The sequence below is a fragment of the Corvus cornix genome, chromosome 3 (genome assembly GCF_000738735.6).
Source record: "Corvus cornix cornix isolate S_Up_H32 chromosome 3, ASM73873v5, whole genome shotgun sequence".
NCBI lineage: Eukaryota > Metazoa > Chordata > Aves > Passeriformes > Corvidae > Corvus > Corvus cornix.
The window spans coordinates 109,584,904-109,611,780 of NC_047056.1; the positions used below are offsets into that span (position 1 = coordinate 109,584,904).

The following is a 26,877-nucleotide window of genomic DNA, read 5'->3' on the forward strand; positions in this document are numbered from 1 at the left end:
TTTTATCACAGATTTTATTACACAAATTTGGGCACTTCTCTGACTGGCACTTGTTGAAGTTTTTACCCAAATTAAAATCAAATTCTATGGAAGTAAAATAGCTTCTAGTATGTTCTTAGGTTTAGGTTGTAACAAGCTCTTATTAGATTTGGATTTGAGACTGTATTCCCAATTTACTCATAGGCATAGCCTACTGTTTTCTGTGCTTCATTGTCTCTTTTGGTAGAAAGCATCTCTAAGTCTTGGAGCATTCCTTTTTTTCTCCTGACTTGAGTCATCACCACAAAAGCTGGAGTTGATTCAGCTTCCCAATTCTTATCTGGCTCCTTAAATCCAGTTGGCCTGGTTTAATGCTCACTTACGTGTGCTTTGCTGGCAATGTAAAAACTTGAATGACTTCAACCGAACTCCTGTTCCTCTTCTGATGTCTTTTTTGTTCTTTTATGCTGAGTATGTCTCAAATACCTCTGCCCTGGTTCCAGGTGGCAGGCCCACACAATTCATCAAAGTTTATCTGTGCTCAGCAAACTTCAACTTTAAGAACTTTTCTTTCCCTGGTTCTGTGGCTGCAGAAATGTATTGACCAGCACAGCCTCTGAGCTGAGCTGACCACGCACTTGGGTATCACGACTCCCATGCTTTCTCCCAGGCTATTTCATTATTCAGCATTGCTGGTAAGCATCTTCCCTGTGAATCATGGAGCCTGTGATTCTGATGTATTGGAAGATGCAAAATGGTGTGAGATAGGAATGTGCTCAGGTTTCTTTTTTTCCCCTCTCCAACTCGATCACTCTTACGTACTCATGCCACTGTTTTACATTTCCGTTTCAAATTTATCGCCTTCTTTGCTCTGCATTTATTCCCTCCCACACTTAAACATCCTTCAAATCGCTCCTCTCTTTTTCTTTCCCACAGCAGTGCCAATCATCCTGCCCTGTTAACATTCCCACAGACATCTTGGAGCTTGTTCTTCAATGACAAGAGTGTATTCACTTCCTATGCCACCGTCATCTTTTCTCTATCTCCTTGAATTGTGCTGAGGTGTTGTGAAGTGACACAATCACTTGTCTTTCTTTACCTGGAAGTATTCTACTGTCAAACCTTGGGAATGCAGTGGCTTTTTCCGAATGCTAGTTACGTTACCTTACCCAGTCCTGATCTTTCATGCTTTGAAGACTTTGAGCCATTGGCAGATCTGTGAATGCTGACCTGGTGCATGAGTTGTCCTGGGTCACGTGTGGGTTGTCATAAATATGACAGATAAAATTGCTGCTAATAATACAATTCAATAGAAGATATTCACAGCCTTCCCACGGATTGGTACTTCCGCTGCTGGCACTGAAGGGAGTGTTCTCCTCTTCTGCACTTGGTTCTGCACCTGCCTGCTCTCCAATGGCAATTTTCTGTTTGAAATTATTTATTGTATGTGATCCCCCTTATCTATGAGATTTCATTTACTGAAATAAACCATACTAGACGAAAATCTAATAAAGATTCTGTTCAAAAAGAGTTCAACTCTAAACTTTTGCTGCCTGATTTTAGCATTCAAGTGTATGGATTGCAATGATCTCTTTCAAAACACTGTCCAAAAATCTCTTGATTTTGTGCAGGCTTGTGCTTGCTACCACCTTTCGGCCTGTATTTAAGGAAGCTGTATTTATGTTCGTCCAGTCATGGGGTTTTATGAGTTGGTGACACAACCCCAGACTGATGAAATTTAAGGTTGTTCTAACCCCCTGCCTTTGATTTGAGGTGAAAGTTTCAGATGTTTTTTATTAGTATTTATAAACAATGCACTAAACCAAGAAAGCACTCAAATAATGACATCTCAAAAGTAATTTAAGAGTCAAGATTAAATGGTTAGAAAACTTTATTCTGCAAAAACAGGATGTAGAGGGAACACAGGATTCTCTTTTTCTAGTTCACCCACTTTGAGTGGCTTTCCAGATTGCAGCAGATTCTGTACATTGATAAATGGAGGTCTGAGATAGTGGAAAGAAAGAAGCTTGGGTTTGGTTCTCTGTTATCTGCCATTTTGAAGACTGAAATCTCTGTCTGGGATCTGTTTGTTCTTTCCTTTGAATTTAAAACTGCATGGACTTCAGGTCACTTTTATTTATGTAAGTTCTTCTGCAGTGTTCTGTTACTTAACAAATTCATGTTGTAAATACCAGTGCCTCTGGGTTCCCATTTACCAAAGGAAGTAATACTTCAATTCAGACAAAGCAAATTCTGTACAACTGAATTCTCAATCATTATTACATCTAAAGAATTATGGAGAGACAATAATAAAAATTATTAAAATATTACAAAAATTATATTGGTTGCAGCATGCAGCTGTCATGTGGATTATAAAATCACTGTTTGAGAGCAATGAATTTTTAACAATAGAAAAAATGCCTCTGGATTATTTTTCTGCCTTTTAAAATTTTGCTTTGAAAAAATATTCCTTTGATCACCTTTTGCTCTAGAAGTAGTTCTTAACCTGTAATCCTGTCTACATTTTAGGGGCAGAGGAACTGCCCCTAAAACCAACTGCTGTTGGTTTTGAGCATTAAGCTTGCATAAATGTTTTACTTCAGAAATTTGTGTAGTAGGAAATAAGCTAGCAAAAATAATTATTTGTGTTTATCTTGATAAATGGAATAATTTCATTAGCGAATTGAAATACAGCAGTTGTTGTAACAGGAATGGCTCAAAGGCATTAGAGGAAAAGTTGAAGATGTGGGCCATTAAAATTTATGTAATTTTTTTCTAGACTTACATTGATGTTTAAAAAATCCTAGCAATGCCTTGAAGATTCTCTGTGGCACAATTTTGTACTTGGTAACTACTGTGTCTTCCAGAAAAGCTTTTGTAATCTATGTACTTTCCAAATGCCCCATCCCTGGAAACAGCCAAGGTCAGATTTGACAAATTGCTCATTGCAGGAGGGTTGGACTAGATGACCTTTAAAGGTCCCTCCTATGATTCTGTGATATTAAGTAGCTTTTGAACATTTGTTTTACAGATTTGTAGCTAACTCCACGTGTAAGTGGATGTTAATATAGAAACCTGTCTGTCTGTCATCCAGCTTTTCCTTCGTAGCTTTACAGAAACAAGGAAGCAAGTTGGGACTATCATTAGGGATGCCAGAATATGTGTCTTTATGCGTGAGTGTGGTTTCAGTCCCTGTGGGTTTGTGTTGCTTGCCAGGGTGGGCTCAGTTGAAGCCCCTGTGGCTGTACACTGCCCTTGGTCCATGACCACTGTGCTCTCTTGGCTCATAGCCTTGGCAGACTAATGGGAGTCTTTTGGTGCTTAGCAAGGGGCTCTCCTTTCATGTGCAAATTTTATATATTATGTTCATCACTGCAGTGAAAGTGATGCCTTGAAGGCTTCAGTGGCCTTCTCTTAGGACAGTCTAACATGGAGCAGACTGCCCCGAGACAATCTGTGACTTGATACAGGAATTGTTTTATTGGGAAATTGGTTCTTTTTAAAATCTGCTCACTGTATATGGCCTGGTTCATGTCTCTTCAGAAATTTGGCTGCACTGTTGGTGTATGTAAAATACTTCATAAATGGCAACCAGACATTGCCATCACATTTTAGGATGCTACAAGCACATTGACAGAACAGGAAATAGTAACTCTTTCAGTTGCTCTGTCCAAAAGATAGGACACTATTTTTTGTTCAAGCTGTAATTCAGTTATCTTCGAGGATGTTTCTTGGCCCGTGACTGTCTTCAGTTTTTTCCATGTGTTACAGAAACACAAACATGCTTGAGACACACGCTGAGATTCATTCCTACTCTAAATTACTGCATCAGCTGCAGGGCTTATCCTTTCCATGAGAAGGGGTTGCTATCATTGCATATATTCCAGTGTTAGAACACTCTTTAGCACTCTTTCAAGTGCTAATTTAAAGAGTTGTGACTTCCTCTGTTACACACATTTTGGGGCATGAATTTCTTCTTGTTCAAGTCAATGAAACCAGTGCCATGGAATGAAACAAAGCAGTTCCAAGTGATCCTTTGAGAGAGCAGGTGGTACAGCCAAGGTGCCTCTTGCTTTGTGTTGTAGTATCTGAGCCTAAATTTGTCTCTGTGGCCTCAGGAAAGTGTAACATAGTTGGTGCTATCTCAAGTGAACCAAAGCAGGATTTTGCTTGTCCATCGTAAGTTGAAGGATGAATATGAAGTTCTGACTGTAAAATCTCAGCTTATGACTAAAATGTACAGATATTACTTTAAAAATTCATATTAAATTGCAAATTAATACTTAAATCTTTTTTGTCTTTTAAAATGAAGAAACAGTTTTCTACAGTAAGCTCTGCTTGCTGCAAGAAAAAAGAAATGGTTGAAACAAATCCATATTTTATGGTAAACATTAGTATGGAACACCTCACATCAAGGGGCACAAGGTGGAGAGGACTGGAGTTTTTTAGTCAGACACTTCTTTCCCCCCTTAACTGAGATACAGTGCACTGTATAAAAAATGAGGCTATTGGATTAACTCTTAATGGTTGAAATTTTTGAGTGCTTAAGTGCTGGCACTTTCCATTCATAGCTCATTTGCATTGTTCTAATTTAAGTGACTAAAGAGAAAATTAAGTGGTCTATAGCTATGTGATAAGTATTTAATTGGAGTTGTATCCATAACTTCCATGAATTGATTCATGTAACTAGAATAGAATATTACCGTGAAATTGTGTTAACAGATTGCAAAAATAATTAGCAAATTAAAGTTAAATCACCAATAAATATTCTCAGATAATTTGATGAGCTTACTTGTGAAGAAATATAAACATAACTAAATACGCTTTGCTTGGTGATGAAGTCAGCTGTGATAAGGTTGTGAGCAAAATTCAGAGTGGAATTAACTGGGACACAAGCGGGCATGATTAGGCATGCAGAATTGAGTAGCAGGTAAAGTAATCCTGTACTAACAGATAATTTTAACTACAGTTTTTGTTAAAGACTCCCCTCATCTGGGTGTTTAAGTCTATCTTAGATAAAGTGATAGATGGACTGGGCTCCAGAGGACAGCTCACATCAGATTTTTGGGTCTGCATCTGTGTGTCTGAACATGCACAAGTCAAAGGCAGTTGCTGTGGAACTGAAGTTATGACTTTATGTGAGTTTTACTTCACATTTTCTGAGATCCAGTGACTGTATGTTTTTTTGACCTTTGCAATTGGAATGTCTTAATACAGTTTTTGAAAAAAAATTAATTAAACAGGTCCATTAGGCTCTAGAAAGTATCTTTAACTGTTAAAGTGTGGCTGGGAGAAGAAGCTCGCAGAAAGATCTTAAAAATGGCCAACAATATCAGTGCTGATGTGGACTGTTGTGTGCTACTGGGTCTCTAAGCTTAGAGTATTCTTGGCAGACTTAGTTAACTGGAGTAACTGCAGGTGTGGTTTTGGAATCAGTTCTAGGCCCCAAATGTGTTAAATCTACAGAAAATTAACCAGCATATTCCCAAAACCAAACAAGATCATAAGCTGAGTTTGCAGAGATGTGAAGCAACCAGAAGATTGTAAGAGTCTATAAAAGAATGAAAAAATAGATGATGAGAAAATCTTGCTTCCAGGAAAACAAGAAACTTCACAGAACTTCAAAGAAACAGTTATTTCTGGTTTTTCCAGTTTTGACAGGGGCTTCTGATTAAAACTGAATTACTTAAAGTAAAATGGAAAAAAAAGAAAAAGAAAAAGAAAAAACCAACCAACCAACCAACCTACAAAACAAACCCTCTTCTAAAGTAATAGCTGAACTTGCTGTAGGTTAGTTGGACCCAAGATTTGGGTTCTCCCACTTCTGCCTTTGGCTTTACTGAACCTTTTTCCTTTTTCTACTTTCCTAGAAAAAGTAGAATGAAATGGAATTTTTGTATGGAAGTGTTCTGCTACTGGAAAAAGCTTTGGTTTGGGGAATATCATGTATTTGGGTTAGTTGTTTGAAGCTCCATGTTTCAGAAGGAAGCTGACTGTTTAAATATAGATCAGTTGCTTTGAAATAAGATCAATTTTCTGTCACTCACTTGTAGTTTAATGTATTTGCTATTTAATTACTGTCAATTTAATATTGACAATGCAGTGTCAAGCTCTTTTATTAGAGAGTGAACCAACATAAAGAATAACTAAATGATCTGGAACGGTATTAAATACCTTCTGAAACCACACTGATACTTCATATATGAGATGCCTGTATGGGAACTAGTTCTGCTTTAATTTTTAAATTATTTTATTTTTGTTGATGTCTCTTTATAGCTGTATCACACTTCATAAGAAATATGGAGGTACTGAGTAAACTGAGAGTTCAAAACATAGGAATGGAACTGGTTCTAGTCTTTTCCTGGGCTGGGTCAATGGAGGACTGTTTCTTGAGTTCTAGTTGGGAAAGCAGGTTTGGGTTTTAGAGAGAGCAAAAGAGGGAAACTAAATCTGATCTATCTTCAAATAAGATACAGGCACTTAAATAGCTCATCATGGTCTCTTTCTTCTGTTTGTGAAATAATGAAATCAGTCTTGTAAGGAACAACTAGGATAAATCCATTTTATAAATACATTACAAGTGCACTAGTATCTTAGAATTACTCAGATTTCTTTCATTTTTTTTTTCCTGATCATCATTTTCATGCTCTAGGGGAAAAAAAAATTCCGTAAGAGATTTCTCATTTCACTTTAGAGCCATTGGAATCTTTATACCTGACTTTTAGGTCTCATTGTATCTAACCTCCATCTGTCTTTTGAACATAAATAAAAAATAATAGCAGAGGATTTATCAAAATAGAGAACAGTGTCATCTGTAATGAAGACAAGAAGTAATATGTGTATATGGCAAATTTTAAGTATCAACACCTGTCTGCAGTTTTGTCTGCAGTTTGATCTGGGGATTAACAGAAGAGACTATTTGATTTAAAGTGTTGCAGCAAAATAAATCCCACCCTATAATATCAGGATAAAATATCAATTACATAAGAAATCTATTATTCATTGCCTCATTATTTGCTGTTTGCATGCTGCATGCATGCATTTGCTCTGACTACATGCTGTTTGATAGTGGACTTTTTTCTCTCTTTTTTTTTTTTTTCCCTTTGAACTGGGCTGCTTTTGCTGGCTTGGCAGTAAACGCTCTTTTCTCTCAGCACAGCCATTAAATCTCTCACCTGCATGTCCTGTGCAGAGCTGCAGTTGAGAGATAAGGTTGGTCTCTCTCACAGCAGCGAGCATTGGTATTCCAGGCTCTTCTTTCAAGGGCATTTTGCTGTGATGAAGCGTCTGAAATGACAAGGAAAACATACAGGCATGTTAAATACCCTTGCTAGTCTGAGATGAGTAAGGGTAAATGGAAATTATTTAAAAATACATTTTGAAGCTGTTAACAGAGCTCGTAGATAACTGCAAATCACAGTTTTAGGCAGGAGTATTACAGACCTGTTCCAACTGGCATCATCCATTAAATAACAAACAGTAATGGAGAGTACTTGTCCTGCCCAGCTTACACTTAAAATCTAAATAAAACACAAAGCTCTGAGCCATTCTGAACGTGTGTTCCTGCATGTTCTTCATCCAAGGTCATAAAGGTAGTTCTTGTGAAGAATTTAATCAATTTCTTCAGTGTCTTGTTCCTGTGACAGCCTCTGAGCAACTCCATCTTCCCCCTGGGAACTGAGGAGGTGCTTGGGATTTCAGTTTCCTGCATCTCTCAGAGCACTGGCCTGGCATTCTCTCTGTGTGTGAATCTTGTACAGAACCCATGTAGGACCTGGTTTTAATTCTGTTTTCAAGTGTTGCAAGAATAAACATATATAAGGACTTTGCCTATTTTCTAGTCTGTGGTTGTTATCACTATTATAAAATTAAAGACAGCATAAAAATCTGTTTTACCCATGCTCATTAACATTGGATACATTGACAGAGCAGGTATCACCATTCCTGTCTTGCTGTTGGAGAAACCGAGGCACAGTGAGAATTCTGTGTAGCATTCAGTTCAAGTTTAACACTTATATTTAAGCATCAGTTATACATATGTACATATGTGCTAGATGGTTAAGTTTCACTTGTAGTTGCTGGAAATCTCATTAGCAGTCAGAGGCTGGAGAGTAATTCAGGCCATCCTAAACTACACAGCAAGTGATTGATCAGCAAAATCCCACTCTAATAGTCCATGGAGTGCATTGAACAGGGAGTGTGTTGAACAGTTGCCCAGATAATAAATGCTAATTTAAATATCTTAAAGAACCTCTTGGTGCCTCTGGCTGATGGTTTAGAGGAGAGGGATCTTCCAGAGGTCCTTGATCATGTCTGTCAAGCCTGTATGCATGTGTCTTGGATACCTTTAGGTATTTCCTATTGCATTAACTCTCCATGCTGGAGCTATGAAATCTGCTGCTTATACTGGCAATGTGTATACCAGCATGTGGGCATCTATGTTTAGTTCTCTTAATTTGAAACCTATGCAATTTATCAATGATCATGTTTAGATAGGCTGCAAATAAATTCAGCTTACACTGTAGGGGTATGATCTTCTTCTCTTGCCAGGGATTCAGGTGTGTGTTACATATTCTGTAGGTGGTCATGAGTTCACCAGATGAATCAAGGATGTCCTGACTCCTGAACTGCAGCAGTTCATTTTACCAGAGAGAGGGGTTTGCAGTTTGGGACCATAACAGTTGTTTTCCTGCGTGGATCTGGCACAGAAAAGGATTTGTAACCATTCTGAGTTGACAGAAGACACACGCATGGATTTCCACCCCCTCATACCTCCCTGAATTTACTTGGAAACGAAGGACTATGAATGGTTCAGCCACGTTAAAATAATTGAGCAGCTCTGACTCACAGTTGCAGCTTGTGTGTAGCTAAATGAGACAGCAGAGTGATGCTGCCTGACTGGCACAGTTGTTTATGCAGTCACTGAAATATTCTCCCATCATGTGCAGGCCTTTGAGTTGTTTGATATTATCTTTATTAAAGAGGGAGAAATCCTTCATAATGCTGATGAGTTGTTTTATTTTCTTGGATGCTCTCAGAGTCCGAGACCTAGAAGCGTGACTAACAGGAAGTTATTGCCTACAGAAAAGCAAAATATCACTTAAAATACAGAAAAGTTACCTTTCCAAAAAGCACAGCCAGCCAAGGCATTTTCTAAGATCAAAAGTCTCTCTGCATGTATGAGGAACTTATTGATTTAGGATTATTCTAAGTTTAATTAAATTTTTCTTGTCTGGTCAAGATTCTGTGTCTTTAAAAATCTCCATAGGAATGATTATTTATTATGAGAAGTGGTGAATTGGAGTCCTTTTTTTTGCCACAATTGATGCCAATTTCAGATTTGTAGAAACTTTAGCTTGGGGGTCAGACTTATCTTGGGAAAATTAGTGGGTTTGTAGCTGTTGGATAGTTCAGTATTCCTTATTTACTGCAAATGATTGTTAAATGTTCTACTTAAAAGATATATTTCCAAACAGTTTGATGGCTGTTCTGTTTGCTGGTGTGTTCCTCTGGCTGGACTTTTCTGGTGCTTCCATCCTTTTGGGGGTAATTGACTTTAGTATGAGCCAGTGCTCACTGTCATGAGAAAAAACATTTTTATTTTCCTTCTGTGGCTGAGCTGAACCCTACCCAGTGTTCACCATTGTATTTTCTTTGTCCTTGTGAAGCACTTCTTTGAAGGAGCTAACTTTGTTCCTGAAGAATGTTTCTGGTTGGCCTTTCTTATCTTCTGCTGCAGACAGAGAAATTGGAAGAATTGTATTCTTTTCTGGATTTTTTTTTTCAGGGCTGTCTCTTACATTACTTAATTTTTATGGGTTTTTAAAGGTATTTATTACGTATAATTCCATTAAAAATGAGATTATGTTTGTAAAAGTATCTTCCTATTGACAGGTAGGGGCATGGTTTAAATGCTGTTTACTTGTGTAGTAGGCTGAACGAGATCAATTGAGATGCACATAATTAAAAACACTTCAGTCAGCCATAATGTGAATCCATTCCCAGTGTTCCATTCAGCCCTCAAAGGGTCATTGATGGAGGGCTCCTTTTTATTCTTCTGGGTTTGTACATTGACTTAGGTTTGCACCTGCAAGCAGAGGTGCTACAAAAATAACCCCTCTAGTACCAAGGGTTCAAAAAGCACAAGCTTCATCCAGAGAGCAAGAAAGTCAGGATTGGTTCTGAATTTAGCTGCTGGTTTTGGTTACGATGTGTCTGATGTTACTGTGAGGTCCAGAGCCAGTGAAGTTTCCCTAAGGCTAAATGAGTAGTAGTTTGCTTGCAAAAGGAGGGTCAAGATTTTGCAGAAGTTGTTTTAATGACTTGAGAGTTGAGCTTGAAAATCTTAAATCTGTGGTGCTGCTCATATGTGTTAAGCTGAGACACAGCTGTAACTACAGAAGGAAAACAACTCCACACACTGGAGTAAACGCTCAGACTGCATTATCCTAGAACTGTACAGATCCAGAATGCAAGATTGTCCCTGGCTGGAACACATGGCTTCTTTTTTCCTTCTGGTTGGGGAAGCTTTTTGTATTTCTGAAGGCTGATTAAAATATAAAACCTGATCATCAAGTGTTGATCATCAGAGTCTAGTGATGCTATGGGGTTACTGTGGTGCATATGAAGGAACAGTAACCTGGAATATTGCTCTGAGTTCTAGAATCTGTCTGATGCCTGTACATGTAACTGTGAAAACTTGCTATTTCCCTGCTCAGCCTGATTTTACAAATGAGCCTCAACTGCTCCTAAATTCATCTCCCTAAAATATTCACATATAACGAGCAGTGCCCCTTGAGTTCCATGCACAACTGTTACTATGGACAAACACTGAAACAAATTAAGAAGCTTCTGAATGACAGTTCAAAACTCTCCACTTTCTGTTCTCAGAATTTATGGTCATGGTCTTAAACCCCATGTAAAATTGGTGAGGGATGGCAGTAGAGTTACATACTGGTACCAGTTTGTGATCTGGAGAACCTACTGAATGAGTATCAGTACAATGCTGAATTGCAGGTCTGTCTATATCAATTTCTATTTATTAAATACGATACTTTAAAATATGCATGAAACATGGCTTCACTTTTTCTTGGGAGTTCGGTGAACTGAATTTAGCAAGCCTGTCTAGAGACAGAGTTAAGAAATTCTTTGAAAGAAATTGAAATGCTTTTCTTTAAATTTGGATAAAAAGCAAGTCTCCTGAACTGGAGAAATAAGTCAATATTCACCAATTTTAAAGTGTTCAATAATAAATTTTTCATTAACATTAGGTGAGACTATAAGGAATTGTAGAGTGCCCTGAAAAAAACCATTCACATAGGAATATGTCTTGATTTCAAATGAGAAGTGAGCAGTAACAAATAGAATATGACATATATTGAAAGATATTAGTTGGAGTACTCAAAAGCTTTGTGAGTTTCTGTTAGGTAATCTTTGTTTTCAAGAAACAAAAACAACTAGGTTGTCTTTGTGAAGAGCTCACTAAAATACCCTAGTGAGCTAGAGTGGTTTTTTAAGGAGAAAAATTAGGTTATACTTTGGAATAGGCAAGAAAAAGCAAGAAACGAAAGTAATTATGATTTTTCAGATGGAGTGAAAAAACTGCAGTGATTCTCTTTTGAAAGGAGATGAATAGTAGAAGTGCAGGAATAATCATGAAGGGGAACAGGTCAGTTTGCACATCAGGTGCCAGTTTTCATAAGAAGATCGAGGCTATTGAAATTGATAGGTTACAGTTTTTAAAGAAGAAAAAAAGAAAAAAATAATTACAGAACTGTCCAGTGTAGCTCTGTATTGTAAGATCTTTTTTCCATCACTGCTATAAAAGCACACTCAGGCCAGGCATCATACTCACTCTGGATGCCTTTATGGGCCTTAGAGACCATCATCATCTGATTCTTGATCTTTTCCAAATGCTTGTTTTGTTTTCATCCTGTTGGTCCATCACTGCTAAAACTTTCATAAGACTCAGACACACGCCTTATCTTTGCTTTCAGTGTTTCCTTCTAGCTCTTTGATACCACTTACTAGCTTCTCACTTTTCTATGGCATGATTTTTCCATTGCTGTCTGCCTACAACTTCCATCAGGCCTTGATGGCTTTTTTTCTCCGTTTTAACATGTTATATTCAAACATAGGAATAAAAGGTCCTATAAACACTCACAAAAATGTTAATTTCAAATTCTTTCTAAAAAGTGGCTTCCTGTGGTTTATGAAAAATCCTGACAGTGATGAAATGACCAATGTGCAGAGCAACTGATAATCATGACAAACGATATTGATTAATTTATTGCCCTCTGCTGCGCTCTCCATTTCTGTTGGTCTGTATAGTTTGGGTTTGTAAAATATTTAGTGCTTGGATATGTTTTTGTCCTGGCTGTGGATCTTAGTTTGTGATTACTGCTGGGGAGGTTGCTATGAATGCAAGTTGAAATATGGGAAAATTATTTCATAGATCTTGGAAAAGAATCTGCTCTGATAAGAGATCTTGGCTTATATGTCTCAGCATCTAATGTCACTGCCCTTCCACAGTGAAGAACTTCTTCCTACATCTAATGTTAGTATAGTTAGGAGTTTATCTGCGAGTGAATTGGAGGTAAGCAGAACAGTCTCTCACATTGAGCCATGTGCTGCTCCTAGGTTCATACCAATAGTTAAATATTTTAATTCTCCCTGTTAATCTGATGTATCCATAAATGCCAATTCTAGGCCTACAACAATTAAAAGTAATTTATGGATCACAAGAATGAAATGTTAGAGGAAAAATAATGGTGCCTGTCTGGGATAAAGATCACTTTAGAAGTCCCAGACATGTAGATACTTTATTTCTATCATTAAAAAAAAGATGAAACTTGCAAAGAATAAACAGACCACTGAGTCAGCAGGTGTAAAGCATCTTCACTTCTACTTGTTTCTTTTGTTGAACACTGTTGTATTTGTGAAGGGTTGACCCTTAGGATGGATGGTGTAAAGGCTGCCTAATGCGAAGTCCTAATTTCAAGGAAATTTTCATGTTCTGTTCTTTGACGGGGTATTGACTTCCAAATCACACACACACACATGCCTCTGCTCTTCCTGGGGATGAGTCACAGTGCAACGCGGATGCGAAGCACTGGGATCAAATTTGCAGCATGTTGATCACTGCTGATGACAGGACGAGATGTTCTCTAATCCCTTGTGTGGGGTTATAGAGTGTGCTTTATTAAAAAAGAGGACTTAGAGCTATTAAAAGCAGAGTGCTGAGGTTTTTGTTGGTTTGAGGGGTTTTTTATTAGTGCTCTGCTGTAATTTTAGAGTATATAAAGTAACAAATGTTACCTTGAGCTTAGTGGCTTTAAATACTGGGTTAATTTACACTCAGAGCGGAGCTTTCAGTGTCAGGCGATCTCTTTTCTTTTTTTTTTTTTTTTTTTTTTTTTGCCACCATAAGCACTCAGCTGAAACAACAGCTATGACTCAGTTGACAGTGAACGCTGCTTGAATTGATTTAGTCCGAGTTCAGATTTAGCACATAATCATGTTCAATTTGATCCACTGTGCTGCCTAGAGATAAAAGGGTTGAAAAAATAGATTTAGCTTATGTCAGTCTTTGTGGTGATGTCATTGCCATGAGAGATGGAATAGCGCTGTTACTATGCTGTGCCTGCTCAGTTGGTGGGTGTACGGGGGGCAGGCAACCAGCAACTCACTTTAAGTGCACAGAGCTTGTGTTGGAAGCTTGCAGTCATTGCCAGCGCTGAAACTGAATCTTGGACTGTTCAATTGCAGTACTGAACTGAAGATTTATTTTTAATTTTTTTTGTTGTTATTTTTTCTTCCATCATTTGTTACTCTGAGCTTCCCTAACTCTGTGTGCAAAGGCGGGGGATGCCAGCCCGTAGCATGGACTGTGATGTTTCCACTCTGGTTGCCTGTGGGGTTGATGTGGAGGTTTTTGCCAGCCAAGAGGTTAAGGTATGCGCCTGCAATCCTTTTGTTGCTTCTTAGAAAAGCCTTTGGGAACAATAGGCATTTGTATGTAGCAATTCACTATAAGGGGGCAGATGAGATTCTGCTGCGGTGGTTAAAGACACGCAGTTGAAACAATCTGTTAATTAGGGGAGAGAAATATGGGAGAGGAATTGTGCCTGCTTTTTAGTGTGTTTTGATAAGCTGAAAAAATAGCCTGGTGTTTACTCTTTAATGATATAAGAAATGAGTTATATAACTGACATCTGTGCATATGCATGTTTCATATTCATAAAAAAATCTTTCATTGTTAATTTTGTCAAGTTATTTTTAGTCCAGTGTTACTTTTTAGATCAGCCTTGCCGTGAATGTTATTTATTGATGTTGATAACCTTCAGATATCTTTACTCGGTTGAACAGCAGCTGTTTCTTTCCTTCACATTCAATCAAATGTGCAAGCATAAATTTTTGTGAAGGGTTAAAAGTTTGTAGCAAGTATTTTGGTGCATCTGCAGTGTAACAGAACACAAAAAGTTATGCATCTTGCATATCATATGAACACCTGAAAAACAATGCTTAAATCTAAGGCTTGATAAGCAGGGCTCATATTCTCTTAATTAGACAACTGCTGTAGAAAAGTCATTGTGTGTAACTGCTTACTGTTTAAATCAATTATCTTTTTCTTTTATTCTCATATTACTGCAAGAAAATCACTGCAAATTAAGTTTGAAAGAGGAATTCTAAGTATGCTTTTCACAGATCATCTGAAAGAGCTCATAGATGTAATACAGTGATATACAGCAGTTTATAAAGGAGAAATGTACAGACAAAATTAGTTTCTAATCTGATGGTTCTTAGTATTGAAAGACTGGAACACGGTAAAAAGGATTTACAAATTGGAGGTCAAATTTTGAACCTCTGTTCTGTTTGGTTCTGAATCAAACATTGAAGCCACTGGAAATATCTGGAAATAAAACTACTTTGATTTGCAAGAGGCTATGATGATTTTTATTTCCCTGTTAGTTTGTTACCATGTGCCATCATTTATACTTTGTACAGATGCTTTTGTGTTGGCACCAAGAGATTCTTCTTAATTTAAGAAGCTTTTTCCTAACAGTTTAATAGTGGGTTTAGAGATAAAATAGTGAGTAATTCAGAGGAATGATTCAGGTGAGGAGTCTTGCCTGCATTTGGACAGGTTTCCTGTATTATTTTGAAGTAGTAAAATATTTATCTGCTTATTCATTTATTCTTTTTTCTTTTTTTTTCCTTTTTTTTACTTGAAAGCATTTTGTTTTAACATGTAGGATTTACACCTGCATTGATGTGATCTTGTACCTGGGTCTTTTTGTGTCTGGTCCATGTTCGATGTAAGACTGTGAAAGAAATTAAAGTTGTAGTGAGCTTCTTGTATCCTCATTCTTATGTCAGTAGCAATACAAAAGCAAAATTTTGACTTCCATAAATCAGCAGAAAGCATTCCATTGACTTGGGTAACACATAGATTAGCCTGATTTAAGCTGCAGCATCTATAAAGTGTGGGCCAGGAATATGAGATAAGAGAACAAAAGGGTTACAGAGACATTACAGGAATTGTAACCCTTTTATGTTACTTGGACTTTCTGTACCTTGTTTGCTTTGGTTAAAACTGCCCTGTTTTGCTTTTTTCCCCCCTTATGTCTGAATTAAAATGTTGGTTGCAAAGTCTTTGGGTATATTTACAGTGGGGACTGCACTGCAGACTGCACTGCAGCTTAGCAACTCAAAGTCTACTTCGAAGTTGCCTGGCTTAGAGGCTATGAGCAGCATGTCCTCCGTGACCCACAGCTCACTGCAGGCTCATTTCCACTGGGTTGTCCCCAAACTCTGTTGTGGAGGCTGTGGCCAGCTCTGTGCTCATCCCCGGGTTCCCCATGCTGCAGCCTGCAGTGTGGGCATCCTCTTTGTGAAAGTTTCACTGCTGCTGATAGTTTAAAGCTGGAGATACCTACTGCTCTTTGCTCACTTCCAGGAGAATTGCAAGGAAAAAACCAATATGGCTTTTTTTTTTTTTTTTTTAATGCAAAAGGGTTCACTTCAAGGTGGGGTTTTTTGGTGACAGCATGGTCACGGCATAAAAAAGTTTATGTTGACTTTGATAGAATGGGGAACAGCTTTAGGGTTAAAAAGGAAGGAGGCTGTTGCTGAGAAGAGATGGGTGTGGAGGAAGAGCAAAAGCAAGCGCAGAATTCCTGTCTTCTCCACCTAGCCTGTGACTACCCCTCTGCCCAGCTCTTTTGTGGGTCAGCCTGAAGGCACAGCTAGCATTGACAACTAAAATCTAGGCTATTGTCCCTTCTCTGGTAGAAGTTTTTCTTGCAGGGAACCTTCTCCCCGTGTGAAGGGAATGTTCCCTCAGTGGTAGAACAGATATTAAAGATCTTACTATATGTATGGTGCTTGGTGAGATTTGCTAAAATGAGCTGTTATTCCTGTAGAAGTAGTTCTCTGATGTCAGCAAGAGTTGTGTTTAGGGTTTAGGATATGCTTACAGCATATCTCACTTTTATTTCAGTTTAGGTTTAGAACTGACGTGAGGCTTGGGAGAAGGATGCTGGATGCGCTGAACCATTGTTCTCCCATGAGGTTTGGGAGAAGGATGCTGGTTGTACTGAGCCATTGTTCTCCCATGAGGTTTGGGAGAAGGATGCTGGTTGTACTGAGCCATTGTTCTCCCGTGAGGTTTGGGAGAAGGATGCTGGTTGTACTGAGCCATTGTTCTTCCGTGAGGTTTGGGAGAAGGAGGCTGGCAGCACGGAGGGATCGCTGTGCACTTTGCAGCACATGTGTTGGCCACAGCTGCAGGCTGGGGGTGTGAGGAGCCTGCCAGGCCTGCAGTGGAAGAGCTTGGTGTGTTTGGGCTCTGGAGGAGCAGCTCCCACAGCAGGTGGCAATGAGGACTCCTGGAAGTTGCCACTTGTCAAGAGCTGGGGAATTCTGATACAGAGCTGGCTTTGGGCACAGGGCTTGGAGCAGGAGGAGCTCTCCAGCTTATTGCTGCTTTTCTACCTCTGGAGGAGACCTTATTCTGTAGGCATTATGCTCTTAGCATCTGGCAGTCAGGCTTGGAAACACTCTGTTTCCATTTGGCCTCTGGAACAGGGGAGCAATTATTTAGTACTGAAGGCAAAGCTTTTTAGTTGCTTCATTTGGAGCTGCTCATCCTTTCAATGAACAGAGGCTTGTATGGGTGCCTTGGCAATGGCAGCTGGCCCCCAGCACTTACACCGTGGGTTTGCCACCCATGAACCCATCCAACAAGCCCTTCACTACTGATCAGCTGCTGCTTTGAGTTGCCTTTTCTAATCCAAAAAGTGGGTCAGGCTAATCAACATGCTGCTGACTGTAGATCAGGAACTAGAAGAGTTGAGAAGGCAACCACAGAAATCACAAAGTGCAGTTCTGCTTAGAAGCTCACCTGGATAATTAAAATTCTTTCAGTGCTTCTAGATGATAATTTCATGTAATGATCTTTGTTACATAAGCAATTAGTTAATGAATATCTCGTTTATTTCTAATAGAGGAATTCCAGACATCACCAAAACAGTGGCAGAGAATTTAAACTCGTATTTCTTACTCTAAGTAATGTGTTTTTATATGATTAATTCTAGATATTCTCTCCTCATTTGTGTTCATGCAGACCATTCCACTTGGGAACAAGGTAGGATTGGGGCAACTTGGCACTACTGTGAGAGGGAAGAAATAGTAATGATCCAGATGGATCACATCCTGAAGACAGTAATGGGATGTGGGTTGGACCATTATCTTAACACAGGGAAAAAACCCAAGGTGGACATAAGCCAGGCAGCAAAGGGAACTAGTAGAAATAGTTTCACTGTTTTGACTGTTGCTTTGGAGGATTAATCCCCATTGGAGCAGGATCTCTGTCAGTCTGTAAACTCATTACTCAGTTCAGATGCTCCAGTAAGCACCCTGCTAATGGGAGTTGTTTGGGATGGATGGATTGGAGGCCAGCACTGTCCTGCTATTGCCTTTAACAGGTTTTGCAGTCTTAACTTCTGAGGTCTAAAGGGCAAAAGCACACTAGATGCTTGTGGTTTTTGCTCTCCACTTAAATTCTCCACTTGTCTAAGTGGCTCATTCACAAAGATGTTCTGAGGTTTAAAGTTCAAGTGCTCTAAGGTCAGAGTCAAGTGAAGAAGACTGGAAAAAAAGAGAGGAGTGTGGCTGCCCCTCTGGACAGTGCCAGCTGTCCAGTGGCAGGAAGCATGACTTGCTGGGAGAGTTTCTGGGTCTCTGTCTTTACATCCTTCTCCTTAGCCATGTGAGCTTGATCCGTGGGAAGAGTCTATTGCACAGTCATAAGACTTCACAGACAGGCTATAAGGAGGAAACCAAACAACAGCATGACTGCCAAAAATACCCTGATGGCTAGAAAGGCCTGCTCTATAACTTCTGGTGGTATTTTCTGCTGGTAGTTCTTTATAATTGCAAATAAGGTTGTGAAATCTGCATGATCCAAGAGTTCTGCTGGAGAAATAGACGTATGTGTTTTTCGATCTCTGCTTACTGTCTGTGTTCATTTAGAGGAGGTAAAGGAGAGAAGCTTCCCAAAGGCTGTAGTGCTGTTTCCAGTACACTGACCCTGCTCTTGGCTTCAGTGTCAGCACAGAGAGGTTCTGACAGCAAAACTGGGGCTCATGCAACCAGTGCTGCTGTGCACTGAGGTGCTCCCAGTTCCAGTCACAGCTTGGGCTCTGCCTCTGTCCTTCTAACACACTTGTGTGAAGGCACCTGGACTCTTTAGGGACATTTCCAAAGAGGTGATAGAAGGGTAAGATTTCTAAATGTCATAATATGCTGTTTAGGCTGATCTTCACTTATTTTCCCTTGCCTCACAAGAAGGGGATGCTGCTGTTTCATTGGAGGTCAGTGGCAGCTGCAGGTGCTTACACACCTCTGAATATGGCAAACCTTCTGCTTCTCCTTCTTCACCCTTCTAGTGCTAACAGTGAACAGCAAAGCAAGTCAGAGGGCTTTGTAGTCTCTCTGATTCTCCTTTCTTTTGGAAATCACATGAAGATATTTCCCTTTCATAAGGTAACTAGACAGTGAGCAGTTTGTGAAATGAAAATAAATGACAACTAATGTGTGTTGGTAGAAAGTGCAGAATTAGTCCGAGGCAGGTAATAAGGTGAGATGGACCTTGTAATTTTACTGACAAATGGTCCAGCCTATGTGAGGAGCACTGAAGAGTTGGTGATTTTCTTCAGCAGATTTGAAGAATTAATCAGTGCAGCTATAGATTGAGGTACTTGTAATATGGATACAACTGTGATACTGATTTTTCATTAAATAATTACTTTGGTTCAAATTCTCAGAAGAACCTAGAGAGGTAAAGTACCCAAGTTCTTTCTCTTCTTCTAAAAAAAAAAAAAATTATCAAGGACACATAATTTTCAGGTCTGTAGTGATCTAGTCTCATTTTCCTCTGAAGGTACTGTATATGTGCAGTCTTTTGCTCAAATTTTACTGATGCTGGTTGCTGCTGCCTAGCATGACTAAGCTTTGATACTGAGTAATGTTGCAGGTTCTGAGGCAGAGGTCTGCACCAACCTTGTATGTATCTTTAGTAATTTTTTAATAATTTTTAGTTTTTTTGTTTTTTTTTTTTTGCTCATAGACTAATATACATGCTTTGTGGTTGGACAGTTCTTCCTTTAATATTTTTTAGGGGTGATTCTACCAGAGGCCTGAAATAATCTACTCAGTTTTGATCATTCAAGTGCTAAACAGCCTGTTTGCTTTAGAAGATGTTGCCTAATCGTATGCTAGAGTGCAAACAACCGTGACAGTGTGATCTTTAGCAAAGAATTCTTCCTTGGCAAAAAGACTCTGAGGAAATTGTACCACAGTTTGTCAAACACTTGGCTAACACACAGGCCTGCCAAGCCCCAGAAACTGGCCAAGCAAAGCATTCAGTCAGTGGCCTGTTGCTGGAAGACTGTGTGTTTTCCATCCTCACACTTACAGTGGTGCCACCATTGTGGGCAGGAGCTTTTCCTGAAGGTTTCCCCGATCCATATGATTTTCAATAAGCACCTTCTACTTCTAAATGCCAACAGAATTAAAATTTCCCCCAGGGGAGACTTCTCCCCTTTCTTTTCCTTATTGGCAATGCCTCTGAAAAGCATGTGCAGCCATCAAGTTACAGGCTCCAGCCTGTTTTCCATCTGGGATTCTGGTTGATTTCTGCTTTGTCTATGTCCGTTCCTGAAAGCACAGACTGCCATCTCACATGGTCAGTGTTCTTGTGATGCCTTTAGCTGTCCCCACATAGAATTTCTGTTGGTGCTGAATCAAGGGGAAGCCTTTGGTTGTAGCAGCTGTGATGGAGTCAACAGCCCCACTGTCCTGGCAGGGTGGGAAATCAGATGGATGGGTCTGTGTAGAGGTGAATGCTGCCACAGCATCTCCATGGCACCTTCTCTTCTCTACACCTGGAGTTGCTGGAAAACCTCTAAGTGGTGTTATAGGTAAAAAGTTCCAAGTGTTCTCATTATGGAAAACTATGGAGCGAGGAAGTAAGTTCTCTGATTAGGAAACTGGATTTAGAATGCAGCAGAGCTGGTGTAATTAATGATTCTTGTTCTTAATAATCATGTTCTGTAGATATTCAATCTCAAATGTTGTTGAGCTCTAGGCATTTTCCAGAGACCAAGGAGTTGTGCTCAGTTAGTGGCTGATTTTGGTTGGTTTTTGATGGGGTTTTTTGTGGTTTGTTTTTGTTGGGGTGTGTGTGTGTTTGGTTGGTTGGTTGTTGTTTTGTTTTTAATTAGCCCAAACTTGCTACTTTTCAGAATCTGCATTAGATTCTGGCAGACAGAAAGACTGGCTTTATCTTGCAGGATGGCTTCATGTTTATCAGGAGCATGGAAGAGCCTCCAGTTTTGCAGCACCAGGTAGTTCCAGCAGTTGAAATAATAGTCCCTGAGCTGAGAAACCCAGTGAACCTGTTGAGCTCAGAGCAGTAGGAACAGGCAGCTTGTACAGGGGAATTTCTGCAGCTCAATTTGTCACTTGCAGAAGAATCTCTCTGCTTCATCTGTTGCAGTGAGGGATACGTTTGCCATTAAAAGGTGGAGGCATTCAGAGAGCTGAATCACGCAGCAGGACTTCTGCTGCACAGCCAGAGAGAAGCCACTTTGCTGAAATCTCACTTGTCCTTTTATTCATGTAAGTCAGATGTGCTGGTGTGAGACAGATGAACAAATTATGGTAAAAAAACCCGCTAATCCTCTCAGTAAAAGAAATTCCATTTATGGAGGAGATAAGACGATGATTGTTTTATTTGCTGTACAAATCTTACTCAAACTTAACCACCCTCAAGTTTCATCATCCTTTGTTGTGTATCCTCTTGCATGACCACAGTGTTCATTCAGTCTTGGCTGCTTTTCCATGTTTCTTAGAGAAAACCGATAACTAAACCACTAAGAATAAAAACTTCCGAATTGTCTGAATAATTACACCTATGCTAGGAAATTTGTTTTAACCATAAAACATATTGTTGGTTGTGTTGGGGGGTGGGGTGGTGCATATTTTGTTTTGTTTGGAGGATTATTATTTTATTTGCTAATGCTGATAAAAAACAAAACCAAAAAGAACCCACCAGCAGAAATGGCCTTTCTCCCTCAGAGAAGGACATTTATTTAAAGGAAGGAAATATCTCTAAGGGGCAGATCATAGGTGGAACTGTTCTGAGCTGAGGGAGGAGGAAATCAGTTGGTTATTCGAAATGTGGCTGAAATGAGGAAGGGGATCATGGGGTTTGGGAGTAGGGAAGTCACTGTGATGAAGTGCCTCTGTTGAGAAAGAAGGGGGAAAACTCCTGTGGAGACTGGGGCAGGGAGGCAGGTGGGGCAGGACTTGTGTCTGAGGGTGTGACAGCAGCAGGGCAGTCAGGATGGAGGAAAAGCACATGAAAATGAGTAATAATGGGAGACCAATGTGAGAACAGATGACTTTGACTTCTTGTGCTGTAGTGAAATGATTTAAGGGCAGAAGATGACACAAGGTGCTGGAAAAACCCATTGATAGTCCAAAAAAAAAGGAGGATTTTGTGACAGAACTTTCATCAAGCAGGTGTTAAGTATCATGAAAACCTTAGTTAAATTAATCTTGACAGCTTTCTGCTTTACTGAAAGCATCTTCCACAGGCTTCCATCCCACCTCCAGGTAACAAAATCCCTTTGTGAGCAGGTACTCTGGGCTGTTGCCACTCTCCTTTCAAATCCTTCCTCAAAACTTTTTGCTGTTAAATATCTCACAAGAAATTAAATGATTGAAGATGGCAAGACTAAGGTACATATGCATTCTTGGAACAGTGAATATTTTGGAAACCTTACCAAAAAAATTCCAATATATTGTCTTTTACTATATATTTTATTCCTGTCTCTTCAGTCTTTCTGCTTTATCCTTCTGGAATGCAAGAAGGAATTTTGTGTTTTCCCTTGTTGTTTTTGTTTAGTGTGATAGATGATACTAAAAATAAATAACGCTAATTTTTAAACTGTTGGAAGTATCCAAACAGTAGGTGATACAGTAAGACATATGAAATTTTGAGACTCTTCTGGGTGCAGTTTTTTCAGCAAATGGAGGTAGGTAATTTTATTTGATTTTCAGTTTTGATTTTAGCAGTTGAAGAAATTAATAATGGCAAGTACTGTTGGTGAAAATTATTTTGAATTTAGCTTTTGAAATAAAGTCTGAAGTCAGAGGAAAATAATTTTTCTGAAAAGTCATTTTCTGTGACCTTATGGAGCTGGTAGATAGTGTATCCTAAGAAGATTATCTTAGAGACCAAGAAGAACATGAGAATTAGCAGCTAAGGAGGTGCTTTTGAATGCATAATGGAGATTATCTATCCTGATGCAAAGAACAGAAGGGACATACGGTAAGAGACTGTTAGGGCTAGATCAGATACTCCTTTTGCTTTACAGCAGTTTAAGGATTTATATATAATGTGAAAATCAAGTGTGCAAAATCACAAAATAAGTTTCAATTAGCAGAGGTTTTAAATAAGAACAAGGAAAGTCTTGTGATGTATAAAAATTAAGAGGAAAACAATGTCCATATTCATTAACAGCAAGATACATAATGTGGGGAGGGTTATGGTATGACTAATTTCATTTGTATTACATAATAACACAGATAATTACCTAAATTAATAGAAAAAACAACCCTAGTAGTGGCCACAGCAGAGAAAAACTGCTAAAAATGCAGGGGTAAACCAGACATTTAAGTGTACAGGACCTGCAAAAATCTAAGAATGCTTGAGGGTGTAGCTGAAATGATTTTTTACTATTTGAAATTATCTTTGAGAATTCATAGGTTACAAAGAGACTGCTGAGGATGGGAGATGCAAAAAAAATAGCGTTCATGTTTAAAAGGAGGAGGGAAAAAGACCTGCATAATTACAGGTATTTTTATCTGACTTGAATTTTGGAAATAACTTTAGAAGTACTTTGGAAATAATTAGGCCTGGGCTGTGTAGAGCAAATCATATCAAATCACTGTGCCGTCCTTGTTTGACAGGGCAATGGGATAAGTGAGATATGGGAGATGTGGAGTGTAGATATTTTGACTAAAGCTTTCACACTGTTCAAGTCATTTCCATAAGTAATCTACACTCCAAATATAATTTCCATAAGGTGGGTGCAGAGTTGTTTACAGAATGTCTGAACCAGAACCAGTTCATTCTCAAATGGTGAAAGCATTTAAGCAGATAAGCTCACATGTTCCTTCCTGAAAGCAGGTTGAGAATAATGACAGTAGTCAAAAAGGGAAAATGTCAAAAAATGTGTGAATGACACTGTCCTGGTAGGGCAGGGTCAAAATTCTGAACAACCCTTAGTTAAACAACAGGATGAAATTTAGTGCAAAAAGAAATAAATCAAAGTCACAGCTATATAAAGGCATTCAGATGACTAAACAGTTGTGTGATGCAAATCTCTTGAGTTTAGTGAATGGCAGTGGATAATTAGCATCAGTATCATACTTCTGTAAGCAAAACAAATGTGGATTCACTGAATGATTTGTGTTAGAAGGGACATTCATATATCATCTGGTTCCACCCCTGCTGTGGGCAGGGACACCTTCCACCAGACCAGGTTGCTCCAAGCCTGGTCCAGCCGGGCCTTGAGCACTTCTAGGGATGGTGCAGCCACAGCTTCTCTGGGCAGCCTGTGCCAGGGCCTCACCACTATCACAGGGAAGAATTTCTACCTTAGGTCCAATCTAAACCTGCCCTCTTTAGTTTAAACTCATTGCTTCTTGTCTGTCACTACAGGGCCTGATAAAAGTCTCTCTCCATCTTTCTTATAAATCCTCTTTAAGGATCCAAAGGTTGCCATAAACCTCAGAACTCCTAAAGCCTTCTCTTCTCCAAGCTGAACAACCCCAACTCTCTCAGCCTTTCCTTACAGGAGAAGTGCTCCAGCCCAAGTTTGCTGTTGCAGCTGTGCTGTTTGTCTCTGGTGAGACTGGTTAGACTTTTCAGATGCACATTTTCTTGTCTAGAAAGGAGATTTCATGTTGCTACCTTGTTTACAGAGCCTAAGAAGAAAACCACTGATGTGTGAAAAGTAGTACTTTTATCTTTAGAAACATCTGATTCCATGAGAGGAACTGCAGGGCTGTGTGACCAGCCGGCTTTCTGCAGGCGGTTGCCAGTCCTTGAACCAGAATCTGAGAGTTGTTGAGCTAAAAAAAATTCTTATTAATCAAGACAGCTGGGAGCAAAGCCAAATGCTGGGCCATAGCAGAAATGAGTATGCTGCTTATGTTAGACAGAAGTAAATTATTGGCGTACTTAAATTTTTAGAGGTTTGGGAGCTGATGCCTTTTTGCCTGTTTTTTTTTTTTTAAATAAGTGAATAAAGAGGGAAGATGTTTAGCTATTTGCTTCATGCTTTTGTAGCAAATTATTAGACTGACACTGTTGAAAAACTGTAGTGGTGTCAGCAACCTGCCCACAATCTTAACTCCCAAAGTGGTGATATTTTTGGGATAGGGGAAGGAGCTTGGCATACAGTAGCAGTCACGAAACAAGAGTTTACTCAATGCATGCTGCATCCTAGAAAACAGTACAGAATATTTTTTCATGTCATTGGCTCAGCATAAATTCCTGCTTAAGCTTTAACTATTATACAGTTTTATAGCTTATGTATTGTATAGTGAAAGAGAAGCAGAGCAAAGGACATTAACAATTCTATAAAGAAAAGGTCTTGGATAAGGGGAATTTACTTTGGGAATAAGTAGTTGATGTAAGTATGGTAAAATGATGGTATAATGGGAGTGTACACCTGTGTGTAAAATGAGGTGTGTGAATGATAATGCTGCAGACTGGTACCTATTGAACTACTCTATTCTAGAATCATAAAATCAGACAATCAGACTGGTTTGGGTTGCAAGAGACCTTAAAGATGATCTAGTCCCACCCCCTGCCATGGACAGGGACACCTTCCACTATCCCAGGTTGCTCCAAGCCCTGTCCAACCTGGCCTTGAACACTCTCAGGGATGGGGCAGCCACAGCTTCTCTGGGCAAGCTGTTCCAGGCCCTTACCACCCTCACAGCAAAGAATTTCTTCCTGATATCCAATCTAAACCTGCCCTCTTTCAGTTGAGACCACTTACTTATATGAAGGTATCCTCATTGGTTTATTCCCCACTAAGGTTTTCCATTAAATTGAGGTTCAAATGTAGCAAATCCAGTTCTACTGTGTTTCTGGTTTGAGTATCCCTTAGAGAAAGTCTGGACTGTGCTGAGCATGAAGGTATTCGCTTTTAGTTGATAATTTGCCCTTTTTAATTAAATACTAGTATCCCACCCTGATTAAGTACACAGTTTTCAATTTCAGTTCAAAAGTGTAAATTCTGTTCTTGGGGCTACAACTGATGCTGCTTCTACAGTGCAGTGATGTGCAGCTGGATGCAGGCGCAGTCCATGCATCAGGCTGAGTGGTCTGGGACACCCTCTGACTTCTGAAGATGTAACCTCCGTAGTGAGCAGGTGGCTTCCCTTGATTTTGAGTGACTGCTTCCACCAGATTTGGCATCCCACTTCTCCTGTCATTTAGAATCTATTTGCACCAAAAAAACCTTGACCACAAAGCCAGACTCCTTGAGTCTGTCCTGTGCGATGGGAGGTTTAGGTTGGATACCCCAGAGGGTGATTGGGCACTGAGTGGGCTCCCCAGGGAATGGTCACAGCCCCAAGGCTGACAGAGCTCCAGGAGTGTTTGGACAACTCTCTCAGGGACAGGGTAGGATTGTTGGGGTGTCCTGTGCAGCGCCAGGAGTTGGGCTTTGATCATCCTTGTGGGTCCCTTCCAGCTCTGGACGTTCTCTGGTTCTACACGTCTGTCTCCAACATTCCAGACTGGCACAAGGGCATTTGCAAGGCAAATGTGACACAGAGCCAGTGTGAATCAGTGCCACAGGGCAAGAAACTATGGGATACTAATTATTTTTATGTGTCCTACTTATTTTTAAAAAACTTGTTCATGAAAAGAAGAAGATCTCCATTTGTTACCACTCTGCTTGCCAGTCACAGGGCTCATTCCTTCTCACCAATTGCTCTGGATCTGAGAACTGCAGCTTCAGTTTCATAATCCCAGTCCAGTATCTTTTTAATGTCATGCTGCTACTGATATATTTTTCACATCAGAAAATGAAAACAATTTTGATGAAGACCAGTGCTACTTTTAGCTCTAATATGGGATTAGTCTACTTTCCAATTCTTGTTTCTAAACAGAATTCTTGCCAACTGGAAATTTTCCAGTTGGTTGAAAAATGACATGGGAGCAGTTTGGTCAGGAATATTTGCTTTTTTACCCTGGGGTTCCTTCCATCTGCCTAATAAAACAATTATATCACTGTAAGACTGAAA

At 39.4% G+C, this 26,877-nt stretch overlaps 1 protein-coding gene across 2 annotated transcripts in view; it reads left to right on the forward strand.

Annotated features, from left to right (window-relative positions):
• The window catches only part of RCAN2 (regulator of calcineurin 2), an 84,385-nt gene that overhangs the window by 27,690 nt on the left and 29,818 nt on the right, over positions 1–26,877 (forward strand). Inside the window, exon 1 of one of the 2 annotated variants that reach the window (XM_010393213.3) lies at positions 13,609–13,932. The exons of the other annotated variant lie outside the window; for it this stretch is intronic. Coding sequence (XP_010391515.1) covers positions 13,846–13,932 — 87 coding nt within the window. The 5' untranslated portion in view covers positions 13,609–13,845. Of the gene's footprint in view, positions 1–13,608; positions 13,933–26,877 lie in introns of those variants that run through there. 2 annotated transcript variants of the gene reach the window in all.